The sequence below is a fragment of the Astatotilapia calliptera genome, chromosome 15 (assembly GCF_900246225.1).
Source record: "Astatotilapia calliptera chromosome 15, fAstCal1.2, whole genome shotgun sequence".
Lineage (NCBI taxonomy): Eukaryota > Metazoa > Chordata > Actinopteri > Cichliformes > Cichlidae > Astatotilapia > Astatotilapia calliptera.
In genome coordinates this window covers 39032248-39057555 of record NC_039316.1, presented here as the reverse complement: position 1 = coordinate 39057555, position 25308 = coordinate 39032248, and the positions used below count along the sequence as shown (strand labels likewise).

At 43.5% G+C, this 25308-nt stretch overlaps 1 protein-coding gene across 3 annotated transcripts in view; it reads left to right on the top strand.

Annotated features, from left to right (window-relative positions):
- Positions 1 to 25308, top strand: part of szt2 (SZT2 subunit of KICSTOR complex) — a 148865-nt gene that overhangs the window by 105904 nt on the left and 17653 nt on the right. For all 3 annotated transcript variants that reach the window (XM_026194043.1, XM_026194042.1, XM_026194041.1), the window contains 14 exons: positions 38 to 204; positions 1427 to 1524; positions 1622 to 1754; positions 2971 to 3101; positions 5450 to 5497; positions 6992 to 7113; positions 7571 to 7756; positions 13250 to 13505; positions 13579 to 13658; positions 14574 to 14699; positions 17137 to 17339; positions 19046 to 19142; positions 21086 to 21166; positions 22422 to 22496. In XM_026194043.1, coding sequence (XP_026049828.1) covers positions 38 to 204; positions 1427 to 1524; positions 1622 to 1754; positions 2971 to 3101; positions 5450 to 5497; positions 6992 to 7113; positions 7571 to 7756; positions 13250 to 13505; positions 13579 to 13658; positions 14574 to 14699; positions 17137 to 17339; positions 19046 to 19142; positions 21086 to 21166; positions 22422 to 22496 — 1803 coding nt within the window. The remainder of the gene's footprint in view (positions 1 to 37; positions 205 to 1426; positions 1525 to 1621; positions 1755 to 2970; positions 3102 to 5449; positions 5498 to 6991; positions 7114 to 7570; positions 7757 to 13249; positions 13506 to 13578; positions 13659 to 14573; positions 14700 to 17136; positions 17340 to 19045; positions 19143 to 21085; positions 21167 to 22421; positions 22497 to 25308) is intronic.

Sequence of the window (25308 nt, the reverse complement as noted above, 5' to 3'; positions counted from 1 at the left end):
ACGTATGAAAGTAAGCATGTTTCTTTCCCTCCATCAGAGTAAGCCAGACTCGGCCGAGCTCGGGAGCCCCAAGACGACAGACGACATTGTGCAGGAGAAAGGCGAGGAGGGCCGAGCAGCGCGCCGCAGACACAAGACGGAGAATGTAAAGCAGCAGTGGAGCCAGGACAAGACGGTGGCTGTGGAGCTAGAGCAGACCCAGAGGTGGGACTCACTGAAGCCACTTTGAGTTATTATACTGAACACTAACTGCATCAGGGAGCTAGAAATCATACAAAGTTGAACCCTTATGCAGTCCTTGGAGAGAATACGGACACAGCGTGGGCTGTGCAGTTCCTCCTTCTACTTCATGTAAGAGTGTGATATCGCAGGAAAAGACCAATTATTACTAATGAAAGCTACATGACACATCATATATGCAGCATTTTTCCTGTGTGGCCCTCAATCATATATTGGCCCCTTGGGTTAACACTTGGACATTAATGCTTTGAGAGCCGCTTGTCTAAAGCGCATTAAAACTTTATATCGAGAGGAAAGCAAGAAGAGCTGAAATCATTCTGGTATGGTTTAGAAGATGGTCAAATTTAACCTCCTAAGACACGAACTCCTTCATGGCGTTTTTAATTTCTCTTTGCTGTTTAGGCTGATTGGATGTAAAAGCAAAGAATGATCTTTTTACCTGATGTAGTGTCTGAGAAAAATGAGATCCACATATGAGGACATTCGTTCTATATCTCGATAGAACAGTGGTGAATAATTGTGGTCTAGACAACCCAAAATGTGAAGTCCACATATGTGGACGCCCGGTCCTAGCAGGTGGGTCTGCACTATGTATGGAGAAAGCTGATAGGTGTAAGCTGCTGCACAGTCTTGCTGGTGGCTCTTCAGTCTCAGACTGTACATAGATGCACACAGCTGCTGCATCGTCACCATTTAGCTTCATTGGCATTTTGATGCCTGTTAGATCATTGGCTGCTGCTGTGGTTGCCTTTTGGACTCACCAGTGACTGTATTTACAGATGAAAGACACCAGCTAATACTTGCAAGACTGGTTAGCAAGTTGCTGTGACTGACAGGCTGTTAGCTGGTTAGTGTGCGGTGTCCTTGGTTTCACATCAGATGTCTTCCAGCGCGATCACGATGCCTGGTTTCAGAAAAGGCTAAGACAGCATGATGCTTGAGTGGGTGGAGTCACAGTGCCAGTACTGTCCATTTCATATTTAAAGATTCAATATTTTACCATGTATGGTAGTATTGTCATTTCTGTCTTAGATATGGAGCTGAGAAAGCAGAAATCTTGCCTGACCACCACTGCATCACTGATGGCAGGCAACAAGCCTTTAAACCACCAAAACAGGTTTTCTCTCTGCTGTGAGTCCCATAGAAATGTGGTTTAATGAAGTGTGGGGGGTTTGTGGCTGTGCAGGAGGCAGCTGTCTCAGTTTGAGGAGGGAGATGCAGGCACTCTGGACCCCATTTACCAAGATATCTGCCAGCCGTGGATAACTTTCATGGCCAAACTTGGTAAGTTTTATCTCTACATTCATCCAGAATCTGAAAACTTATTTGAGAAGTTGGGGGTTTATATTCTGCGAGCTCTCACACTCTGTGTTACTCTCAGGTTGCCCCTCCATTCAGCAGTGTACCACTAAAACGGCCTCACACTTCCTGCTGCCTTCCATCTTGGCAGAGATTGTCAGTTTGGTCAGTTCGCTGGCCGCCGACACAACAGTGAAGACATTTCGAAAGACGAGGTGAGTTTTTACATCGTGCTTTTCTTGGTAATCGATCATCACTCTTACCTTCCTGATGTTGAGAGCAATAAAAAGTAACGCTGAGTTGTGATATTTTTTGTTGCCGAGGTGCATGAAAGCTGTTGTTGTGCTCTGACATTCAAAAACACCTCAGCTGAGACTCTTCAGCTTCAGCTCAAATGTCGATTGTTGCTTCCAATGCAAATGACATTTCCACAGCTTTCATTCACTTTCATCTCTGCAGCTGATCTTCCAACTGCTGTCTGCACTTCATCAAATGGCATTCCAGCTACTTTCAGCCTCCTCATGCTTTGAGTCATTTTGACTCTTCAGCTGAAATTTGAATGACTTTTATTGGTTATAAGTCCAACTTGCTGTCATCTCTTTCAGTGCAGACCCCTGAAAGCGAACAAATTGTTCTCGCAGACTTCTTAGCAGCCTGCTCGTTAGAAAACACTGTGAATAAGAAGTGTGCGCTCTCTGGAGCCAGACAACTTCTTCGTTCCTGATTGTTGCCACACAGATACCGAGTCACTGTTGTGATCGCACTCGAAAATCAGTGCTCCTTTAGACTTCTCAGACATATAATCAATGAACACGACTATAGACACACAGTTTTACCTTATAGAAGTTAGGCGCTGTTTTTGGGTTACCACCCCCAGTTCATCCTCTGTCAGCCATGAGGCCTTTTATTTCTCTCCCTTTACTGCAGCATTTATTGTGATTGGCTGCCCCTCACAAACTAAAGGTTTGACGAGCAGGTCGCGTTGGTGACGTTTCAAAAATAGAAAAAAATGTTAAACTGAGGATTTTGAGCAAACAGCTGCAGCTTCGGGTCACACTCAGAAACACTTAGACTGAGCTCAGGGGGCCGAGCAGGTCATCCACTAATCAGAAGGTTGGTGATTCGATGCCTGGCTGCTCCAGTCTACATGCCAAATGTCTGTGCACAAGATACTGACCCCAGGTTTCTCTCAGCTTCATCCACTGGAATGCATCCAATGCACTTAGCCATAGAAAGCAGTGCTTCTATGAATGGGACTGAAACATTAAGACATGTTGCATGAAGCACTTTGAGAGCTCAGAGAGTAGAAAGGCATATTTTTGGAAACTGTTAACAGGATATATACCATACCTGGTGGGCGCCCTCTGACTGCACACTGCCATTAAAGTCGTTCAGCTCTATAATATTGCACCTGTATTATACTTTTTGCAGCTGCCCCACATCTGGAGACCATTTTGTGCCGCTCCCTCTTGGCCAGAACCTCAGCCAACCACCGGACGCTGTGAGGAGCTTCATTCTCATCGGCCGCAACTTCCATCAGTGGCACTACAGCACAGAGCAAGGTAACCGCTGCAATACCAGCCGTTCACATTAGCCCCTTACTACCTTACCCTCTGCACAGGCTATGCATCACTACCTCAGCTCCAGTGTGTTTTAAACAGCCTGTTATGGTTGTTTCCTTTTTCTCCAATTCATCAGGAAATCAGAATATTTGATTAGAAATGAATGCCGTTCATAGATTTGTGCAGCCCTGATATAGATGTAGTAAGTGATGAGTCTTTCTGTAAGAGTCCATGTTTGAAATTGAACAGCCGTTCAAGTACGAGTACATCGGTGTCATCCATCAGTTTTCCAAAGCCGACCCCAGCTGACCTTTAGGTGCGAGGTGGGGCGCACTGTGGACAGGCCACCATACTTGCATAGAGAGACGTTCACACATTCATTCACACCTACAACCAATTTAGAAACACCAGTTAACCTAACATACGTGTCTTTGTTCACGGAGAGCCACACAGGCACACGGAGAACATGCAAACTCCCGCTGACCCCAGCTGGCCCCCAGCTTTAAACCCAGTGACGGCGACCACCACATTATATTATTGGATGGCGATATGTTCAAATGACACATTGTTAGATTTATATTTTATCATCTACAAAGTACCAGAGTTTTTAGAATAAAAGTTAATTACTTTGTCTCCCTCCTGCTTAATTACCAAACAGTCAGTTGACAGATGAGCAGAATCAAGGCCAAACAAAACAAGATGAAGGTAACGGTGAGAACGAGCTGCAACAAGACTGCACAATGCAAAACACAGAATAAATGTCAACAACAGAATAAAAGCATTTAATGAGAAATGATCAAGAATAATTGAAAACAATAAACAGGCTTATAAAGACAATGAGAGAGAAAAAGCATCACATAAAAACAAGTCCATGTAAAGTGTTGTTGCTGGTCGAGTCATTCGTTGCTTCTAATGAGCAACAGATGACCCCATAATAAAGTAAAATAGAAGTCCAATAAACACATTATCCTGTGATGTTCTTTTGTTTCCTCATTATTGTAATCAATCACATTTCAGTCTGTAGTTCGTCTCATGCAAGTAAGTGCAGTTCAAAGAGCTTCACAGACGACTGAGAAGCCGACGATGAGACAAAGCGAACTGAAACCAAACAGAAGGTGGAATAAAAGGACGTTAAATACAAGCGCGCTCAGAGTTCAGCACATCAATGAGGATTAGCCCCAAGTCCAGTGTTGTGGTTCTACGGTGGAACAGGAAGGAACGTGCGCTCCGAGTGTGGAGGAATTTAAGTTCATGTTAACGTCTTGTTCATGAGTGGAGTGGGAGACTAACGTATAGTCAGACCGTCCATCCTGGTGAGAAAGAGCAGAGTGTGGAATCAATGCTCTCAGCTTCCTGGTCTGTCTACGGTCCTACTCATGGGTGAGGCTACCATAGAAAACACAAGTAGTGGAAATGAAGGGTGTGTGTCTGTCTCACCCTCAGAGTGGGGTGAGTAACTTGGCCATGGGGTAAAGACCAGCAGCTGTTTGATATCGAGGTTGTTTAGGCATCTGACCTGGATGCCTGCTGGGTGAGGAGTTTGTGGTTGACTCGGTAAATGAAAGCTGTGTTTGGTTGCACCGAACATTATGTCAAACATTTCCACTATAAGCAGCAGAGGATGGAAACACAACAAAATGACACAAACAAAAAAGAAACCTCTGAAAAGTTGATTAAACATCATATAGTTGAATAAAATGCTACATTATAAACTATAGTAAATAATTACCAAAAACTAAAAAGAATCAACATGAATAAAACTATAATTTACATATAACAAAGTCAACAAACATGATGGCTATAAAACATAAATACAGTTTAATTTGAGATATTAATGTCTAACTGTAGTGTAGTTTATATCTTATGGCACAACATATGAGTCCTTTCAGGTGTCCAGTGAGTGAAGTCTGCTTTTGTCTCATGCAGAGCTTCTGTTTCTAGTTTTTTCTCATTTATTCGACTGCTGCAAAATAAAGTTCGGCCTCATTTCTGTTGCTTTTGTGTCGCAGCAGCTAATCACACACTGCTAGTCTAGTGAGGATATTCTTGAGGTAAAGCTGTTCGGTATATTAGGCTGGCATAGACCTGTCTGCAGCATGTTGCTAACACTTGTTTTAACACCATGAGTAGTGTGGAGGAGACGCTCCACGTGTTTCCTGTTGAAGCTTTGAACGTGCTCTGTCCTCGCCGCCGCCGCCGCCGCTGCTCTTTGATTCTGTGTTTCTCTGTCCGTGCTCGCTGCTCTCTAACATCTGTCTTATTTTTGTTTTGCTTACATCGGTTTGTGTCGAGCTGTGTTTCACTGTCCACGCCGCCTTGCTGTTTGTACCTCCTCTGTTTACCCACAGAAGACAGTTCAGATGAGGAAAACAGCCCAGTGCTAAATAGGTTCACACGTAAGTTTGCTCCTCAGCTTACCAACAACTTTCATGGTAATGGGATTTTCTTTATGGCTGCGTTTTGTCAATATATTGGTTTGTTTGTTTGTTTTTCTATATTCTCAACAGCTGAAATATATGTAAGCGAGCTTTCACAGAGAACAGCAGAATACTTCACATGTTGACATGAAAGTCTTAGAGAGTCAGTGTGATAAAAAGATGTTAGTGTGTTCGCCTCTTCAGTTAAACTGAATTTTTACTGGTTCTTTAAGACCTGCAGTTTTTTAAGATCCATGATCTGAATTTAAGGCATTAAAATGTCTTAAATTCATTTTTAATGGGTCTCAAACTTAGTTGGATTTATGAAATTTGTTTTACATTATAAATAAAAGACGACTGAAGTTGCATTAACTTCAGTCGTGTTTTTAATTGTATCGATCACCCTGTAACAAAGCTACAGAACGGAGCCATCATCATAAAACGATAACCACGAATGCTAACTATGTCGCCTCGCCACTTTAAAACACATCAGTTAATCAGACTAATTGTTATGCTGTGATAGCAAAGTTTTTAATGTGGACTGTATAGAAAACATGGATCTATTCATGTGACGTCCTCTTGTTCATCCTCGAGCTACGACTGTGAAAGCCGCGGGATACTCGATGCTCATTGGCTAACAGCTCGATCACAATTTAGAAAATAAATGTATTTTTACTTTTGACTTCTTTACAATCAGACTTATTTCTGCAGTTAGTCCCCTGCACTGGAACCCATGTCCGGTTCTTATTACACTACATGGCTTCATGATGTTAGCAGTTCTCTTCTTGAATAGTTTCTCCATAGCTTCATAGTTTGGGGCTGAATATTACTAATTTATACTTTGAGGTAACAAATAAATAACTAAACCTGCCACAAACCAAAGTGAAGTAAAAGCAGCCCCGTGACGTTGTGTCTCACACTGACGAGGAGAATAAAACGCACACATTGAGAGAATAGCACTCATGAGCTTTTATAAAGCTGCAGCACCAATACGTTTTGTTTAAGCGCACCTTAAATCATCTTGAAGCTGAAATGCTGTTTGACCTTTCTGTGGTAATGATATTACTTCATCATTCTCTGCTTCCTTTCTGCGGGGATATCACGACCGCCGCTCGCAAACAGGTTTACATCGGTTTTAAAAAATAACCACGTTTCTTCACTCCTGATAATCAAGCCAACACTGTTTTTGTGGTCCATCGAACGCTGTGATTTCAGAAGCAGCATCACAGTAAAGCTTTCGCTCTCGTCAGTCAAACCTCAGAAACCCCAAAACCTCCCAGGAAGTGAAAAACCTGCGAAGCAGCTGCCCAGTACGTTTGTATTTAAAACTCAGTTATGTTCATCTGACAGTTCAGTAAAGATTGTGATCAGAGTCAGCTGGGACTCTTTGTTGAAGGACATAGCACAGCCTGCTGGGCAGCTTGGACTCGTATTGCTTTGCTGTTGCACTGACTTTCTGTCTTTTCTGTCCAGCTCATAAAGGCTTCCAGCGCTTCGATGCTCTGGAGCAGAGCGATTCGGTCGGTCCGAGCCAGGCTGGGGTGGGAATGGCTCCTCGCCAGAGGTTCCTCTTTATCAGCATCCTGGACAAAGAGGTGATTTGGGATACGGAGGCCTCTGTACACTCTGTATATCCCTCAGGCCGGGCAGAGAACAAGATCCCAAAGGGTCCCATTTGTAATGGCTTTCAAATACATGAACTTGTCCTTAGATGTATTTTTGTCAGTGGGTGCTTGAGCAAATAAAGATGGTGCTCTGACAGCGCATGTGTATAAGCTGCCCACAATAATGAAAATGTGTGACATATAAGCCTACGTGGTAGCCAGGTTACTAGCCCAAAGATCTTTAATCCTCTGGGTTTTTTACCTTTATTAGTGTGTTTTTGAAGCCAAATGCTGTCATTTCTCTGTAAAGCAAATTTCTCTGATATCTTTTCAAAAAGGTAGCACACATATCCTCATTGTGCTTCATAATTAAGCTGTGGGATTATGTTTCTAAGTACAAGTGTGCTCTTTAAAACATGATTGTAATACTTCACCGTTGGTTCTTCAGGTGACGCTGTACAGCTACAACTGGTCCGTGGATCTGGGCGCCTCTCTGAATCGCGAGCTGGTGCGTCTGGTGAAGTGGCAGAATGCGAGGGCTCACGTCGTCCACTGCCTGTTCAATCAGAAGATGGGTCTCTTCCATCACTACTGCTTTTCCGATGCTCCCATCCATGAAATAGACTCCAAGCAGGTGAAAACACTCTGGTGTATTGTAAGCAGGCCAACAGCAGTACAGGAAGAAAAGCATCATGGGATCACTTCATTGTTAGTTATTTGTGAGGGACGTTTTGTGCTGAGTCAGAGAGAGCACACAGAGGGTTTAAGCACTGAAGCACCATTTAGTACATAAACTGTACCTCAAAGATGGCCTTAACTGTTTGCTGAATGCCCGTTTTAAAAGCAGGACAGCCTCACTGTGTCTTAGGTTTTAGGTTATGAGCAAGTTGTCGTCTTATAAGTAATCAGGTAATCAGACTTGGCAGTCAGACCCACAAATGAAAGCTTACTACATTGTTTTTTTCTGTGTATAAACAATGTAAAATACTTTTTGGTGACTGTTTTGTTTACATACACGTTACCAAAGTCCGTCTCTGAGGATACTTCAGTCTCCTCTGATATTTACAGGTGCCCAAACAGTCCTGTTGTTGTCTGTGCCACCCCAACATGCTTTGCTGGGTAGATTGCACTGCATGACTGGAGCGCAGCATCAAACTGTTAAACTGTACAGTTGCACACTTCCTACAAAATCCAGCAAAATGTCGTTTACGGTCCAGTTACCCCAGCAGGTGTCTAGCAGCTTAGTCTGCCCTCACCTGTCAGTCAAAGCTTTCGATTCTTAAAAATAGAGATCAACGCATTTTTGATACAAATCTGTTGATGTGCTTTTTGGCCGTTAAGCACCGACTTCATTTTTTAGCCCTGGAGTTTTCTTTTGGGTTCAATATCGCATACTTTATTTTAACGTCGTGTGTGTGTGTGTGTGTGTGTGTGTGTGTGTATACATACATACATACATACACACACAAATGAAGTCAGTGCTTAATGGCCAAAAAGCATATCAACAGATTTGTATCAAAAATGCATTGATCTCTATGTATGTGTGCATACATATATATTCATATATGTATGCACACATACATATATATTCATATATGTATGCAAGGCAGTCAAAGCAGTCAAAGTTGAAGGTACAGTGCTCTGACAGAGGAATCAGTTCCAGCTCCAGTAATACTGACTTTATGAGAGAAGCTGCAGTATGGACTGAAAGTAGTATTCGAGTATTTGATTTGGAACCCAGGGCGTATTTTTTATTCATGGTATTTCAGCAGCTGCTGAGTCACCAGCAGCTCTCACAGTCAGTGCTGTGCTTGTCCTGCATTAGAGAAAGAAAGGAGGCAGCTGACTGCGATCGGCCATCATGTGTTCACATGTGGTGACAGCAAATGACCAGTGTCAAACTCACTGCAGAGGTTGTTATGTGGCATCAGCACTGTGGCAGTCACCGCGTGCTTCCTGTAATGACACGCTGTGTTAACTGAGTTCTGCAATGACAGGCTGTGCCGCTCAGTTATTGTGCAACTGTGGAATATGATCTGCACAGGGGTGTTTTTCATATAAAAGCAGGACGATTAACGCTGCTTAACATGTCAGACGTGGTCCTGCCACAATGATTGTTCTGGGAGAATAATCACAGCCTTCTTTCTTTTTATAACAGCAATATAAAAAATGACATCAGAAAAACCTCGGCAGCATTTTCAGGCTCCCCCTTAGACCTCAGACTTGCCTCTAAAAAGCACGGCTGCACCTTCTGTTTCTGCTGCATCTGGTGGGGAGCTGGTGAGGAGAACAGGATGCTAGCTCAGGTGGAATCAGCCTGGGAGGGTAGCATCTGCACTCACGCTGTCACAGGAGGCAGCAGCTCCCGGAGCACACTTCATGCAGCTGTTGTGTCCCGAGGACGAATTTGTGTGACTCCCACATGGATGGTGATGTCATTACTTGATCCAGCCTGTTAGTGGTCCTCGTGCTATTTATGAGTTTCAGTGACGATGTGTCACAGTAATGTGTTTTCATCTTGTACTATGATACAATAGTTGTATAGAGAGCTGCAGGGCTGCATCTCTGTGGTTCCTCTTACAAAAAGCTGAAATCGTCGCGGCTTATTACAGTAAATAAGCATCGTTTATCATTTTTGCAACATGCACACAAAATGCTAATGTCAGGCTATGACAGTTGTAGCCGTGGGACTATAACCACCTCTTAGCATGTACGTAATTAGCCCGAGAGGTTTGGGATTTATCTGAGTGTGAGTGTCATTTTTAAATGAGCATTTCTTGCTTTTGCATCAGAACCATTTCTGCTTTGCTCCGTTTGTCCTCCTGCAGCATTTTCTGTACGATCACTGTAAAGTTTGGCTTTTTAGATACAAGAGGTGTTTTTTAACTTTGGTCTGCTACTAGTCGCCCCTACTACACTTATCTCGTGTAAAATATTCAATATTTGGGAGATGCTGCAGTGTGCAAACTGTTTTCAGTTCAGTCGATTGACATCCTGTGTAAATATTGGCAGGCAAAGACTGTCACTGAAGCCTCTTCCATATTTATGCCACTTGCAGCTTCATCAAAGCTCGCTGTGGCTCGATTCAGCTTTGTTTTCTGTTTTGCGTGTCTCAGCAAAAACTGCTGGACACCCTTTATTAAATATGGAGTTTTGGATCAATATGCAGTTGATGGTGTTGGCAGCAGAAACCAAAACAAGATTTTTCAGCCACACGACTAAGCATTTTTATTCTCCTTGATTATTACCCTTCTCTATCTGCTGTCTTCTTATGTTGTCCGGATCATATCCTGGAAATATAACCCTGTCACATCAGCGGCCTTGTTTTCCAAAATGGAGGACTTAACCACCTCAGTGCAGTTTAGCCTCTGTCAGTTTCCATTCATCCTCCTCGATTATTTATGATCCTCTCTCACACAGAGGGCTTTGGGTTGTAGGTTTCTGTAGTCTGCTGTGCCGCCTGTTTAATAACTGTTTGCAAAGCATCTTTTACATCCCATCTTCCCTCCCACTCTCACACATCAGCTGTCACATCAGCTTCGCTGCTCTGAGGACAGCAGTGCAAGAAGGCTCCACTTCTACAGCTACTGATTGATTTTACAATCGTTTTTCCTGGTGAGATGAAGGGGGTGTCATACGTGATAGTGTACTACAGATGGCTTGAGAATTGGGCGACTAAAAAGGCTTCTGTGTTGGAACATCTGGAAAAATGTAGGCAGAGAAAGCAGAGTGACGGCATCAGCGACTGCTGCTAAAATACAAGAGACATCATGCAAATGATAAAGCCATCAAGCCACAGAGCTTTTCAAAAATCGATTAAAACTAGCTTGCATCGTGCAGCATTGGCGTAGATGGAACATTGATTTGTAACCTGTGATTCAATTCAATTCAATTTTATTTATATAGCGCCAAATCACAACATAAGTCGCCTCAAGGTGCTTCATAGATACAGAGAAAAACCCAACAATCATATGACCCCCTATGAGCAGCACTTTGGTGACAGTGGGAAGGAAAAACTCCCTTTTAACAGGAAGAAACCTCCAGCAGAACCAGGCTCAGGGAGGGGCGGGGCCATCTGCTGTGATTGGTTGGGGTGAGAGAAGGAAGACGGGATAAAGACATGCTGTGGAAGAGAGACAGAGGTTAATAACAGATATGATTCAGTGCAGAGAGGTCTGTTAACACATAGTGAGTGAGAAAACAGTGATGTGAGGACACTGCAGTTTATCAAGTTTAGTTTGTTTACAGATGTGAACCTCACAGATGTGCAAGACTACTGTATAAACATGAAAAAGGATTTGAAGAGACATGAAAAACGAGGCACAGTCAAAAACTTTTATTTAAATATGGTCTAATCCGGCGGTCCCCAACCGGTTTAATGTCAGACGGTATTTTCACAGACCGGCCTTTAAGGTGTGGCGGATAAATACAGCAACATAAAATAAAACCCGAGCCTCAACTCTCGCGGCCCGGTACCAAACGACCAGTGCCGGTCCACGGCCCGGGGGTTGGGGACCGCTGGTCTAACCTTGTGACGAATGGATTCAGAAACCCTCTCATATTATTGAAGGAGTGATTATTTAAAAAGCTGCCACCTCATGTTGCACAGTCATGTTTTTCATGTCTTCTTTTCAGAACAAGAACTTTTGAATTGTTTCGTTTAGGGGACATCTGTAAACTGTAAAACAAAAACCTCTGTGAACAGGCCCCCTGCTGGTGGTGGTAGATGTGAGGAAGAGTCCTAATCTGAGCCAAAGCGCTGTCCACGCAGACTAGCCAAAGGCCCAGCTACAGTGGGGAGCGAGTATTTTGGGATCGTTCGATTGGAGGAAAACTCCTGGAGTAGATGCGTCTGTAGAACACACTAAGGGACGAGGTCTTTGGTGACTGTTCGGCTCTTCTGGCTCAGATCGGAGATCACTGGTTGGATAATCAGCATACAGTACTTTTCCAGTATGGAGAAGTATACCGAGAGCAAAGAGTGCCACCCTTCCCCACCATGTCAAGCTGACCATGGTGTTGTTTAAATAAATCATGTAATGCTGTTTTAGTTTGAATGAAAGTTCAGTAAAATCCAGCAAAATGTCATGCACAGTGTGAGCAAAACAGACGGACGAAGGGACTTATTAGACCCCGTTTTGCAGCCGAGAATGACACCAAATGCCCTTTCAGTCTTCTCCCTGTGGCCAACAACAAAACAAGCGCAAAGAATAGAAAGAAGCAAACTTTTCCTTTCCCTCCGATGGCCTCGCTCTTCATCACGGCATTACTAATGAGTGCGGACAGAAGGCAGAGTCAGAGCAGCAGAAAATTTGCCTGAACAGAACTTCATCTGTCAAGGTCCTGATGAGAAGCAGAGGGAGCACCAGTGCACGGTTTGACCCCCCAGCCTGTGGGCATGGTGCAGCCAGCACTGCCACACGAGGGGCATCTGGGCCCTGAGCTGCTCCGCTGAGCAAACTCACCCAAAAGCTCCTGTCAACAGCAAAAAGAGAGGAACAGACAAAACTAATATGCAGCGCGGTGACTGCAGCACGTCGCTGCGTCATGTGATAGAAGAATGCAAATGTGCTTCCTGTCTGTGGTGTCCAAGGCTTGAGCATCCTCAGGTTAAGGCAGAATTAATCACCTGATGAACACAGACTAAGATTTCACGTATTAAACTCTTTTAAGATGAGTTTTAACGGACCATACAAAAACAAGACCTTTCCAGATTATTGAGTTCCCTCTTGCTGCTTGTGAAATGACTTCTTGTGAAGGACTTGGGCCCAGACTTCTCTTCTGCTGTGAGCAGCACTGTCTGAGCGATGACACCCAGCAGTCACCACCACAAACATCAAACCCTCCAACACAAGCTTCTCATACAGAAACGCCAACCTGTGGCTTCAGACAGTGTTTTAGTGGTGACTTTAAAAGCTGCTGTGCTGTGCTTGGCTCAGATATAAGCTAGCATTTGCTAACAGTAGCCCGGTGAAAGCCTGCTTGGCCAGACAGGAAACTGCGATTCACTCGACAACTATGTAATAAGAGTGGTTTCCTGAGGTTACTCAGGAGGTATTTAGCTGCTAAGTGAGGTGATGGCGTCATTAATTGTCGAGGTATTTGATTTATTCTCTATCTTGATCAGGATCCCAACCCATTCCTCGGTCCCTCCATGGAGCCTGATGCATTGCTGCGTAGCGCAGTCCCTCCTCTGCCCAGTAAAGAGCAGGGCAGACTGGGAAACTCTGGTCAAAGTCTTGCTCCCCTCCACTTTCCCTCCGAGTTGCTTCCCTTTGATGAAGCTCTGAGGGACGTCTGCACCATTCGGCCTTTGATGGACGGAGATGTGGTGGCTCGACATGGCAGCCAGCTGTTGGAGATCAAAGCTGCTGAGCGGAGAGGTGAATAGTTTGACCTGTACATTAAACATGATGTCAGTTTGAAAAATTAATGGCTTTGTTTTTATTCTTACAGAATTAGAGAAGCAGATGAAGATAGAGAACCTGTTCGTGACCTGGCAGCAGAGGTCAGCACAGTCCAACATGCCCATTTCAGTAAGTATTTTCAACAGTGTTTAACCCATAGAGCCGGTCGCTGGGGTCACACAGGCACCTGCAATGTTTTTATTAAACATCTGTAATTCCCATAACTCCTGAACCAGTTGCTCAATTGAAAGAATTCCCACGCTTCCTGAAAGCAGCGGCTCAGCAGGGTCAACGTAAGTAAATGTAGCCTTAAAGACAGCTGTTCTTATAATGGAGCCTGTGGAGTGTGAGGAATGCAAAACAAAAGAAAGTTAAAAGAAAAGCAGCACACGTGTCGTTATACTTTCTGAAAAGCCTGCCCCCTGGTGGTGATAGTTTTAGTTAACGTTCATAAAGGGGAATCACAAAATGCACCTTTAAGTTCATAATGATGATGGATATTTAAAACATAAACAGCAAATTGTATTTGACCAGTAAATTCTTCCACTGTGCAAGCAGCATAATCTCAGATGGAGCTAATTGCACTCGACTAACCCGGGGGAACAGCGTCTCACTGCTTCATGTCTTTGAGGGGCTTCAGTTACAGCTCACTCCTCGGGGAAATCATTTTGCATCGCCTTGTTTCAAAGTGGGGAATATCCGAGCTAATTAAAAAGGTTTCTATCTGACACCGTGACATCTCGAGAGGTTACACGGTGGCATTAAATTTACAAATTTGATATTTCAGCAGTCGCCCACATGGTGCTCTTACTGAAGCACATCCAGCAGGAGGTCTGCAGCCTGAGCTGAGTCTGTCGGGGCCAGGACCCGTGTCCAGTGCAATAAACAAGCTAAATTACCTGTTGGCTGTAGTTTGAATGCTGATCTCCTGCTAAACGTTCAGCCTGGTGTCATCTTTGATGTTGCTGTGGTCTTTTATGTCATCCCACTTGCAGTTTCATACTTTTACCATTTCAGTAAGAGTTACCTTGGCTGTCTCTGCAGGGGACAGATTTGGAGACTCTGAAGCAGTCGTCCCGACTGGTCCACTACTGTGCCACCCCTCTGCTCTTTGACCCCGTCTTCCGCAAGCAGATCCAAGAGGAACAGATTATTCAGCCTCTAGAAAAGGTTTGTTTTCCATGCAGCTAAAGGCAAAGTTACTGGCAGATTCATTTTTCACTTTAGACATTTTATTCATATGAAGACCGAATATAAATACAGTCTTCAATTTCTGATCCTGTGTTTAATGTTCCTCTCTTACTTCATGGTAAACGCAGTGACTCCAGGTTAGGAATCCTCTGTTTTACATTCATGCTTGATTTGAGATGTTCTTTTACAAAAGGATTTGCTTTAACGACGACACAGAAAACACATCAAATATTTAGACTGAGAAAATGGATCATTTTGGTCCAGAAGAGTCATTTTCAATTCAACGGCAGGAAAAATGTTTACAAAACTGGAGCAGGGCGACGTGTAAACAGTGTAGCATCGCCCCTTCTTTTAACAACAGTCCATAAATAGACTTGGAGCTGAGGACACCAGTTGCTGGACTTTTGGAAACAAATGCTGTCGTTTATTTTGGTCCCTTTTTTTAACTTTCCCTACGCACAGCATTATACATCTGTAAAGACCAGAAAAGGGCTGAGTGAGGATGGGCAACTCTCCGTTTAATCCATTTATTGTGCACAGATAAGACATCTGAGAGCATCATATCACAAAAGGCTATTCATATCATCAAGTATTTCCAACACTGAGATCCAGTTTGTTCTTTCTATGAAAAGGCCTCAAATACTCCAAACGAGTGAGCGGGTAACCCTTTAGCTGAGGAGAAAACATGCTTTCATATTAGTCCTGTTAGTCATTTGTTGGATATAAACCTTTAAGGGCCAGAAGATATTTTCACTGAGACGAGATCCTGAATGCAAACTCCTACTGCTTCCCAGAATGCATTTATTCGAACACACTGCTAATTATTTCCACATTAAAGCATAAATGAAGCTATTCTTTGCTCTGGTGCTCCGTAGGTTCATGTCAACCAATTATTTTTGCAGTAGCCTAAAACATGCGTTGAATGTGTTTTTGAATGAGCCTTGGATGCCTTCCTCCACTCTTCCTGGGAATATCGTCGTGTTAGTCCTCTGCAGTGTTTTTACAGAAGACTCAGAGGACTCGTCTGCTAATAAGTGATATAGTTTACATATCAACCCCTTCCCAGAAGACTAGTTTTTCTATTATGGTCAAAGAGGGAATAGATAGTGACTGATGAAGTTAGTTAATTGTAAGTATTTAAAGCCTTTTTATTGTTATTTAACAACACAATGAAGGTTTTAGAGGAATTTATTTCAGAGCCTGATGTTTCCTAAAGTATCTCAGTCTGGCCCCAAAGTGTGTGACTAGATTTGCTTAAGTCTTTAACAACGACAGTATCATCTGTGCAGTGTTCGATGTGGCGTTCAGGCTGCTGAGCTGTACATCCTGTTTCATTACCCACCAAATGTGTCTGCAGACACTTCAGTTCAGCATACTAAGTGTTTGCTTGGGCGCGTGTGTTGCTCTAAAACCTGCATATGCTTTCCAGCATTGACGGTACCTTTGCAGAAGTGCAAGCCACCAGTTCCAGCACCTTCTGAACTGATAACTAGCAGATGGTCCCTCTCCTCGTTAGTCCAGAGGAACAAGAATTTCAAATTTTGCTTCATCTGATCACAAAACAGTTTTCCATTTTGCCTCAGTTCATTTTAAATGAGCTTTGCTTAGTTGAAGATCACCTTCTGTGCCTCTCTACATCTTACTCACCTGTATTAAAGGAACCCAGTTAGCTGCAAAATGCTCCTCCGGCTGGTTTACCCCACCAGCCTCGTGTTGTTGTCATGCTGACAGATGAGGAGGGGGCTGTGGACACCCGACTTCCTCAACATGAGCTCAGCTGCAAAACGAGAAATGGTTTTTCATGAAAGAGTAAAATGTCTCAACATTTGATATGTTTTCTGTGTTCTGTTGTGAAAGGAGTATTGATTTACACAGCACTCCAGCATGTTTTATGTTAGTGTTGTAAATTTATTCCCTGGAAGTTCCTTTCAAACCTCAGGAGGAAGTTTTGTAGGACTCCAGCTTCTTTCATCTGAAAAATCTCACAATCGGAGTCACTTTGGTCATTTTCAGTACAGGAACATGTTGTATGTATGGAGCACTTTGTGGTCGACAGGCTTCAGACAGATTCTGGGATGTGGATCAGTTTGTGACGTGTATTTCCACATGTGAGCCCCGGTGCTGACAGCAGCCCCCTGTCTTTCTGCCTGTGTGCTCTAACTCTGCACATGTCGCTCTTTTCAAGTTAAACAGGCCTTCATCAAAGTTCAAATGCTCTTTCCATTAGTGGTGCATTGATCTGGATTATTCTTCCACGGCTCAGACGTATGGCTTCTTTGTTTCATCAGGCTCAAAATGAAAGTTGTGATTTTCAGTCATCTTTTAGAATTTTGTATTCAAACATGGTTCATTTCTTTGATATGTATTCAGGCCATGTGCACTGTACTATAAATTCTTCTGAAATTGTGTGTGTCAGAAAAGGCATCGCTCCAGTGATTCCACGGCATCAGGTCGGGACCGCAGCTACAGCACAGACTCAGCTGACATGCTGCCCGGCCGACTGAAGGAAGAGTCCTGGCTGCTTGAAATTTCCAGCACCTTCCTTCAGCAGTATGTCCAATACCTGCAGAGCATGGGCTTCATTTTGGTGCAGGTCCGGCCTCAGTCTCCAGCTCGCAGGTGTGTTGGATGTGTGCTTTTCAGCTGTTGCTTCCTTCTAATGTACCCTCAACCCTTTCAGCACCTGTGCGTCCCCCTCCATGAGCTCAGACGTGTTAATCAGAACTTTACGTTGAATCCGGGCTGCTTGTTCTCAGAGATTTCTCTTTAATGCCCCCATTTAAATTCAAATTGTATTTGTCACATACACAGTGAAGTGCTTAGACAATGTTGCGAGATCGATCAACTTTAGACCAGACAACAAACGACGGAGGCTCCGGAAAAGTGCAATCAAACGATGAGTTTTATTATCACAGGAGAACAACCAACCGTCAGCATACGGATTGTTTTGCTCTGACAAGAATACACTGGGTTCTGGTTTTATAGGACAAAATATCACCTACGTCAATACAGTTCAAAAATACATGGTGACAGACGGGCAAAAGTTCAACTCGTACAGACAAGGGTTCATCACGTACATATAACCTTACACCGACATATAACTTCTCCTTTCTACATTACTTGCCTTTTAAGGTAATAACTTCAGGTCTTAGCTTTTCTGAGAGCTAATAATGGACCCTCGTCATTAATCACTAAGTAGAGTACTTTAGCGGCCAGTCTCAAACTGAAGTAGAAGACGCTTAGGCCTTCGCTCAAACCTGCTACTAGATTAATATGTGTATCGTAAGCGTGCATGCAATTAACCTGCTATGTTCTCATCTCCCCTCAGCATGTATCATCTGGACACTCTCACCAGTGAAGCTTAAAACCTTCTAGAATGGAACATCAACTCTAACCAAGCACATTTATGCATTGTGTATAAAATGAACTCAACCTGTAAAAATAGAAAGGTCAATGTGATGACAGACATATTCAATGCAATATAAACCCTGCAGGAAATATTACTGATAAATGATACTGTGAAACATGTTATTAATACATTCTTCATAAGGCAGATTATATGGTATCAATAAAAGAATCTCTGAATCCCCACAACAACTGCTCGTGACCTAAAATAAACGACTATGAATAGGATAGGAAATAAATATGAAAATAAAGGGTAAATTTAACTAGGAAAGAATAAAGTAAAATATAAAAATTAAAGTTAAAAATAAAATAACTGTACAACAAAATACACAATATAGAAAATATATAAGAGAATATGAAGAAATATGGAACAAAAGCAGCTGTACGAGTATTAAATGGTAATGAAAGAAATGTAATGTCCAGGGTTGGGCACATGTTTAAGTGTCTTGTGAGTGATTGCATCTAAACTGGGGCATGTCTAATGGCAGCAGTTAAAATAAAGGCTTTCACGTGTAAGTCCATATTTATGTTTATTAGATAAGAATAAACAAGTTTCATAAACTGTTTAATTAGTAAACGGGTGTTTTTTTCTCTCCCTTTAGTGTGTAAAATGTAAGACAATCAGGAATCATTAACCTCCAGTCTTCTCTCGCACTGTCGTGTGTCATACTTGTCTATTAGTCATCTAATCGCATATGTTTTGATTCTCCTCTGACCTTTGACCTCCATCCACTGAGGCAGGAAGCCTGAGCGTCCTGCCTGCTGTCACTTTCTCAGTCTGTGTGTGACTCGCACTGAATTGTCTTCCTGCTTGGATATTTGCTGCTGGCTCTCTATGAGCCTTTGTTGGGTTTTTTATAGTTTAAGCAGATCTTTACTGACCCCTGTCCCCCACTCCACCCCCACCCCCTGTCCTGCAGCATCGCCCGCGCTCGTGCTGCCATGTTGAACTCTATGTCATCAGAAGGCAGGATGTCTTTTTCTTATGTGAAGCAGAAGAGCGAGGACAGCCCTAAGGTTAGTGTTCACCTTGAAAATGCTCTTTTATTCACAAAACTTGGGGATAAAGTCAGACTGTGCTGTGGGAAAACGGGTCCAGTGAATTTCTAATGTGTCAGTAAAACTAAAGTCTCCAGCATCTCCAGAGACGGGTATTTCCTCTACGTCTGATTTAAACTTTTTTTCAGATTTGACTGAAGAGCTGCCACAGCCATGGTTTGAGCTGTGGTGAGGCAAACTCGAGGAAGACTCATGTACTCATGCACGCTGAGAAGTTGACAGTTTTAGATCTTTCTGTATTTTTAAAAAACAGATGCGAGTTCCCAAAGACGGTGTAAACATGTGTGTAATGATGCAACAATGGAAAAAGACTGCAGCGCTGCTTCAGGGGGTCTAGAAGCTGTTTTGTTTGTACTCAGGCAGTGGTAACCTTTTCATTGCTGCTAACTTTAATGAGTTATGGCGTGTAAAAAGTTCCTCTGTGGCACAACTTCAGCACCTGGCAAATATGGACGCTCTCCTCGATTTAACGGAACATCAGCCTGATTTAAAGTAGGAAACAAAATGTGACGCAGGTTTAAATGTTGTCCTTTCATTGTGTGTATTTATTGTAAATAATCACACTGTTTAGGCACCAGCAGCTGCACATAATCAGACACAGTAACGTCTTATTGGGCAAATATAAACCTGTTTACCTGCTGGGTGAGACTAACATGCACACCTGCATCCTGAAACAGGCCACAGTGAGAAATCACAAAATTCAGTTTCATCACTTGTGATCCTGCAACAGCAGGCGGAAAATCCCAGCTTTTAATGACGTCACCTTCTATGTCGTTGCTATTTGAACATGAAAACCACAGCCAGCTACGTAAAAAGAGAAATGAAAAAGATTCGCAGTGGCAGATTTTACAATATCAGCCACAGGCCTGATCATCTGTCTCTTATTTACAAAGCTGAGGTCTGAATTGCTCTTATGCACTGGACCTTTTACGTGCTGCAGTTAGAAAGTTACATGCATGGTTTGTTGGCTTTGCAGCCACACAAAGATCAACCTGACCTTCACTCACTGCATCAGTCAGGAGTTTCAAATCTGTGCCGTGATGCTGTCCAACACAGAGCTTTGGACTCGTTTGCATATTTATTGACTCGTCGCCCCCCTCCATGTCTGCAGATTTACAGAGATGCTAAAACAAAACTTTGCTTTTAGATTAGAAATTAAGACCTTTAAGTGTCTCCTTGTGAGTGATGTCACAACATCAGGCCATGAAAGTTTATTTGCTTTGTTTATGTCTGAGCTAATCCACGGCAGGGATGTCTGACTGGATAATGATCGAATCCAACACCGGTGGGTTTTTGTCAAACAAAAACATAATGCGGAGTGAAGGTGTGCCTCCTGTGACATCGCATGCTTCTTGCAGCAAGCACGTTGGCTCCACTGGGGCAGCATGAACCTGACGGACGTCTCTACAGGTTAGATGAGCCTTCTGTGAAACAGCGGAGAGACGGGCAGATGGCTTCAAACCTGTGGGAAGCAAGAGCACAATAATCATGTTCGTCAGCTTCGAGGAGCTCGGTAGCATAGCTACGTTTGGTGCTGCCCCCCCTCCACTGAATGCTTTGTTTGGATGCGCCCTGGTGTTTCGGAGACCATGAAAGCCTCTGTGCACAGATGGAGGTCCACACCACATATGTGCATAAATAAGACCTAAATCCCATTAGGCTGAGATGACAGCCCTCGCTTTGATATCAGTCCTTCCCTTTGCTTTCCAAACCTGCACAGCAGTCAGTCCACACAGCGGGAACAGTTTGTTGCTTTAGAAACAATATTGTGTTACAATAAAGAATATCTACCATTATAACATTAGTGTTGATGAGGGTGCTGGAGTAGTACTATGCTACACATAAAGGTGGTGCGCATTTAAAATGTTACAGTTACAAACTGTGACTGTTGTGACCTTCAGACTGCGGCGTCTGGGACCACCGCATATCACCTGCAGAGGGCGCTGCCAGGAGGAATCGTGTTGATGGAACTGGCTTTTCAGGTGAGAAGCGCTGTCCTCACTAATACACTGTATGTGCTAAAATCACAGTGGTATGATTCTTTCAGTTCTTTGAGACAGGCGAACAGTTTAGTTTAGATAATGATTAAAAATCTAATGTGATGGTTAAAAGTTAAATAGTTAAAGGGATGATGGGTCACAGCGATCAGTGGCCAACTGGCTGTTCAGACGAGGTCCATGTGACGCTGATGGGGATCGTTTCCAAAGTTCACAGTTATTCTGTTCATCCTGGAGAGATCCGGTCTGAACGCCAGCATTTCTAACACTTTGTTTCTGGTCGTGTTGAAAGATGCTAAAAAAGGCAGCAGTGAGAAGAGAAGAGGTGCTGAGCAAGTCGAAAAGTGTTCAACTTCAGATAAAAACGCTGAGCTTGGTGTCACTTTTCACCTTGCTGTCAAATTCCTGCGAAGGAGAGCGCGACACACTGACCAACAGCCACATCCTACTGGTAGCACTCAACAGTAATGACCTGCTTAAAGCCCCAAACTCTTACAGTAGTGAAAGGGAAATAATGCTTGGAGGAACTTTTTGTTTGCAGTGCGTCTACAGCAGGCAGTTGGTGTCAGGTACTTCTGTATCATAGGAGTGTGTCAGACAGTGAAACGCTGTGCTGCCAGAGTGCTCTCGAGCATCCCCAGTAAAGCATTTGTACCTGTGGTCAGTGTCTCAGTGTCAGCAGCGCTGCCACTGCAAACACTCAGAGTGAATCAGTATCAGCCTGCATCGTGGGTCCCACTGAGTAACTGGTGTTTCCCACACTAGCATCTTTCGTTAGGCCTTCAGTCGTGTTCAGCTAAGGTCTTCCTCCCAGGTTGTTATGGCAACCTTTTTGTTTACTGTGTCCCACACTTAACGTACAACGAGACATAACACAACTGGTGTGAGACGAGTGAAATAAGCCACAGTGTTTGCCAAAACCTATTACTGAGAGTGGGAGGAGTGGGTAATCACTGCTGTGATGTTGTCGTCGCAGCGCTGTGCGTTTGGCCCCGTGCTGTGTGTGTGGTCTGATATCCTGGCACTATGTGTTTGTTTTTGCCGTTTGCTCATCCTTAGCTACACGTGAAACGTTTTGACCTTTCGACGTATTGTTTGTTGTGATGGTGAGGATAGATTTTTTCCACATACAAGCCTTCAGCTCTCCTGAAAAACAGCACATTGACTCCCTGTGTGCAGTCTTACGGATTATTTTACTCTGGTGTTGAGTAACCTTGTGGTCTTTGTGTCACTCCACCAGGGCTGTTACTTTTGTGTGAAGCAGTATGCACTGGAGTGTTCCCGTATTCCCATGGGCCAGACCGTCAACTCGCAGGTAAATGCTTGACACTGATCTGCACTGCTGTGTGGACACACAACACTGAGCTCCGTGTCCTCAACAAGAACATAAAAGAGCGAAAAGGAAACACAAACCAGAACACAAATGATCACAGTGGGAGGGCAGGAGTGCCGATCTGTGTGCATCATGTAGGTTTGGGGTTCTGACTGGTGTTGGGCTGCTGGGCTCTTTATGATCATGGGCTCAGTCAAATTTAAATCCTTAAATCTTTGTTTAAATCAGTTTTTGTAGGAACTGATATACTTGAAATTAAAGCCGTTTTTAAAACACCTAAACTCTTTCAATATAAATGCTGAATAAATTCCTTGTAGTCTGAGTTGTTTAAAAACCACATTTTTTGAAGCCCTTCACACCATTAGTGCCTCACGTGAGTCGACATGTAGACTTTATCACTCTGACTACATTTTCCCAGCTGTTAGCAGTAAAGCAAAATAAAAAATAAGATAAAATAATCATTTGAAGCAGCCAGTTCCTGACAGCATGATGGGAAGAGGTGAACCACACGTAGCTTTTATGCTAGCTTTACTGTAGTTTAGTGTTATTTTGCCTCTTCTGTTCGTGCTGCAGTTGAATATTATTATTGCTCTGATGCAGTTTAAGAGCCACGTGGTCAACAGCAGCTGTTCAGTCTGGTTTACAGCATGTTCGCCCATTTCTTTACTTCTCGTCCGATGTAATTTCCACCCTTTGTCTGTTTATCCACCGTGAGCAGAAACACACTTATTAATAAATAAGAAGCAGATACAGATTTGAAAATAATCCTCTGGCTGAGACAGAATAACCTCCACTGTTAATTCACATCTACTAGTCATGTCAGGTCCAACTAGGGTAAATTTGTCATCATAAGGTGGCGCAACTTAAAAGTGTCGGCCGTAACCATCTATGAGAAACTACACTGCAGTGACCAAACAGGCTACAGCTATTCAAACACTCGTTGTTGGAGCCAAAGCTGCTCTCTGACATCACTTCTCTTCATAGCTTTCATGGACAGAAGCTGCAGGTTGAAGAGCATCTATCTATGCTAGCTTTTAGCAGATGACCTGCTTATCTTGGTTTCATTGACCTCTAAGTGGGAGGATCCTAGGATTGGAAATTTAGCACTTTCAAGTCTGAGGCCAACCATGGCCTCAGACTTGAAAGTGCTAAATTTCCAATCCCTTTTATGGTACAGGATTTGTGGCAGTAGTAGGTATCTGTGTATGCAGAGCTTAATCATGGCGGTAAGTAACAAATGCAGGCATGCTGGCTTCCAATGACCCAACAGTATGTAGCCTGATGTGGATGATGACGTGTGTAGATTCAATGCTGGTTTCATGGGAAATGTGCTGGAACAAAAAATGAGTGTCAGTGCAGCAGTACAACAAAAACACCTAAGATTTAAAAAACCTACAGCAGGAGAAGCTCACACGGGAGACTGCAGGGGGCACGTTTCTCTTGGTGACAGTAAACAACTACAGCATGTAGGCAATAATGTCTGTCTGCAGGCTGGGTGGAGGACTGCTGCATCATTCAGCCATCAGCTGGAAGCAGGTAGAGCCCACTCAGAAGGTTGCTGCACCTGTGAAGGAGATGTAGTATTTCAAGGCCTTCACATAGTAGAGTAGAGTAGAACCGTACCCTGTGGTAAAGACAGAGTATGAAGGCAGAACTGTAGATTTGTATGGCAGTCAGCATCACACCTTTGCCTACGGCCACGAGCAAAATAATGCGAGTCTGCGAAAAAGCACGACACAAGCTTCCTCCAGAGGATGTGTGGACACAAGAACCAAAGTAGAATGTCAGCAAAAAGAGCAACAGGTCAGTGAAAGTGGCATTTATTCAAAACACAGTACAGTAGCAAGGACATCAGCCAGTTCAGGAAGTGATCCTGTCGAGCACTTCTGACCAATCAGTCTGGTTGTTTTAAGATAAGATAAGATAACTCTTTATTGTCATTGCACAGTCATACATAGTACAGTAGTACAATGAAATTGGAAAAACTGTCCTACGTCGGCACTACATATAACACAACACGACACGATATGACACATCACAACGTAACAAACAACACAACACAGTATATTAACTTAGTATAAAAAAGAAGAATAAGTGTATGTGTATTGCACACTGTTATTATTGCACATTAATTATTATTGCACCTTGTTATAAATATAAATATTATTGTTATCGTTTTAAACATTGTTACCTCCCCTAAAAAGTCCAGGGAGGTATCCAGTCAGGTCAGCTATTTACATTGATCAGGGCTATTGCCCTGTTGTAACAGCTGTCCTTGAGTCTATTTGTTCGGGACCTCAGCAGCCTGAACCTCCTGCCAGACGGCAGCAGCTTAAACACCCGGTGTCCTGGGTGTGTGCAGTCCCGTAGGATGCTGCGTGCCCTCTTGAGACAGCGAGTGCTGTACAGGTCCTTCAGGGAGGGAAGAGGATGTCCAATGATTTTTTGGGCCATGTTGATGACCCTCTGGAGTGCCTTTCTGTGTGCTGTGGTGCAGCTGGAGAACCACACACCGATGCAATATGTCAGCACACTTTCAATGGAGCAGCGGTAGAAGACGGTCAGCAGCTCCTTCTTCAGGTCCATTTTTCTGAGGATTCTCAGAAAGTGGAGACGCTGTTGGGCCTTCTTTAAGACCGCAGAGGTGTTAGAGCTCCATTGGAGGTCTGTGTCTATGTGCACACCCAGAAACTTGAAACTGGAGACCCTTTCCACGCACTCCCCGTTGATGCTGACAGGCTGCAGCTCGGACTTCCTCCTTCTGAAGTCAACTACCAGTTCTTTTGTTTTGGTG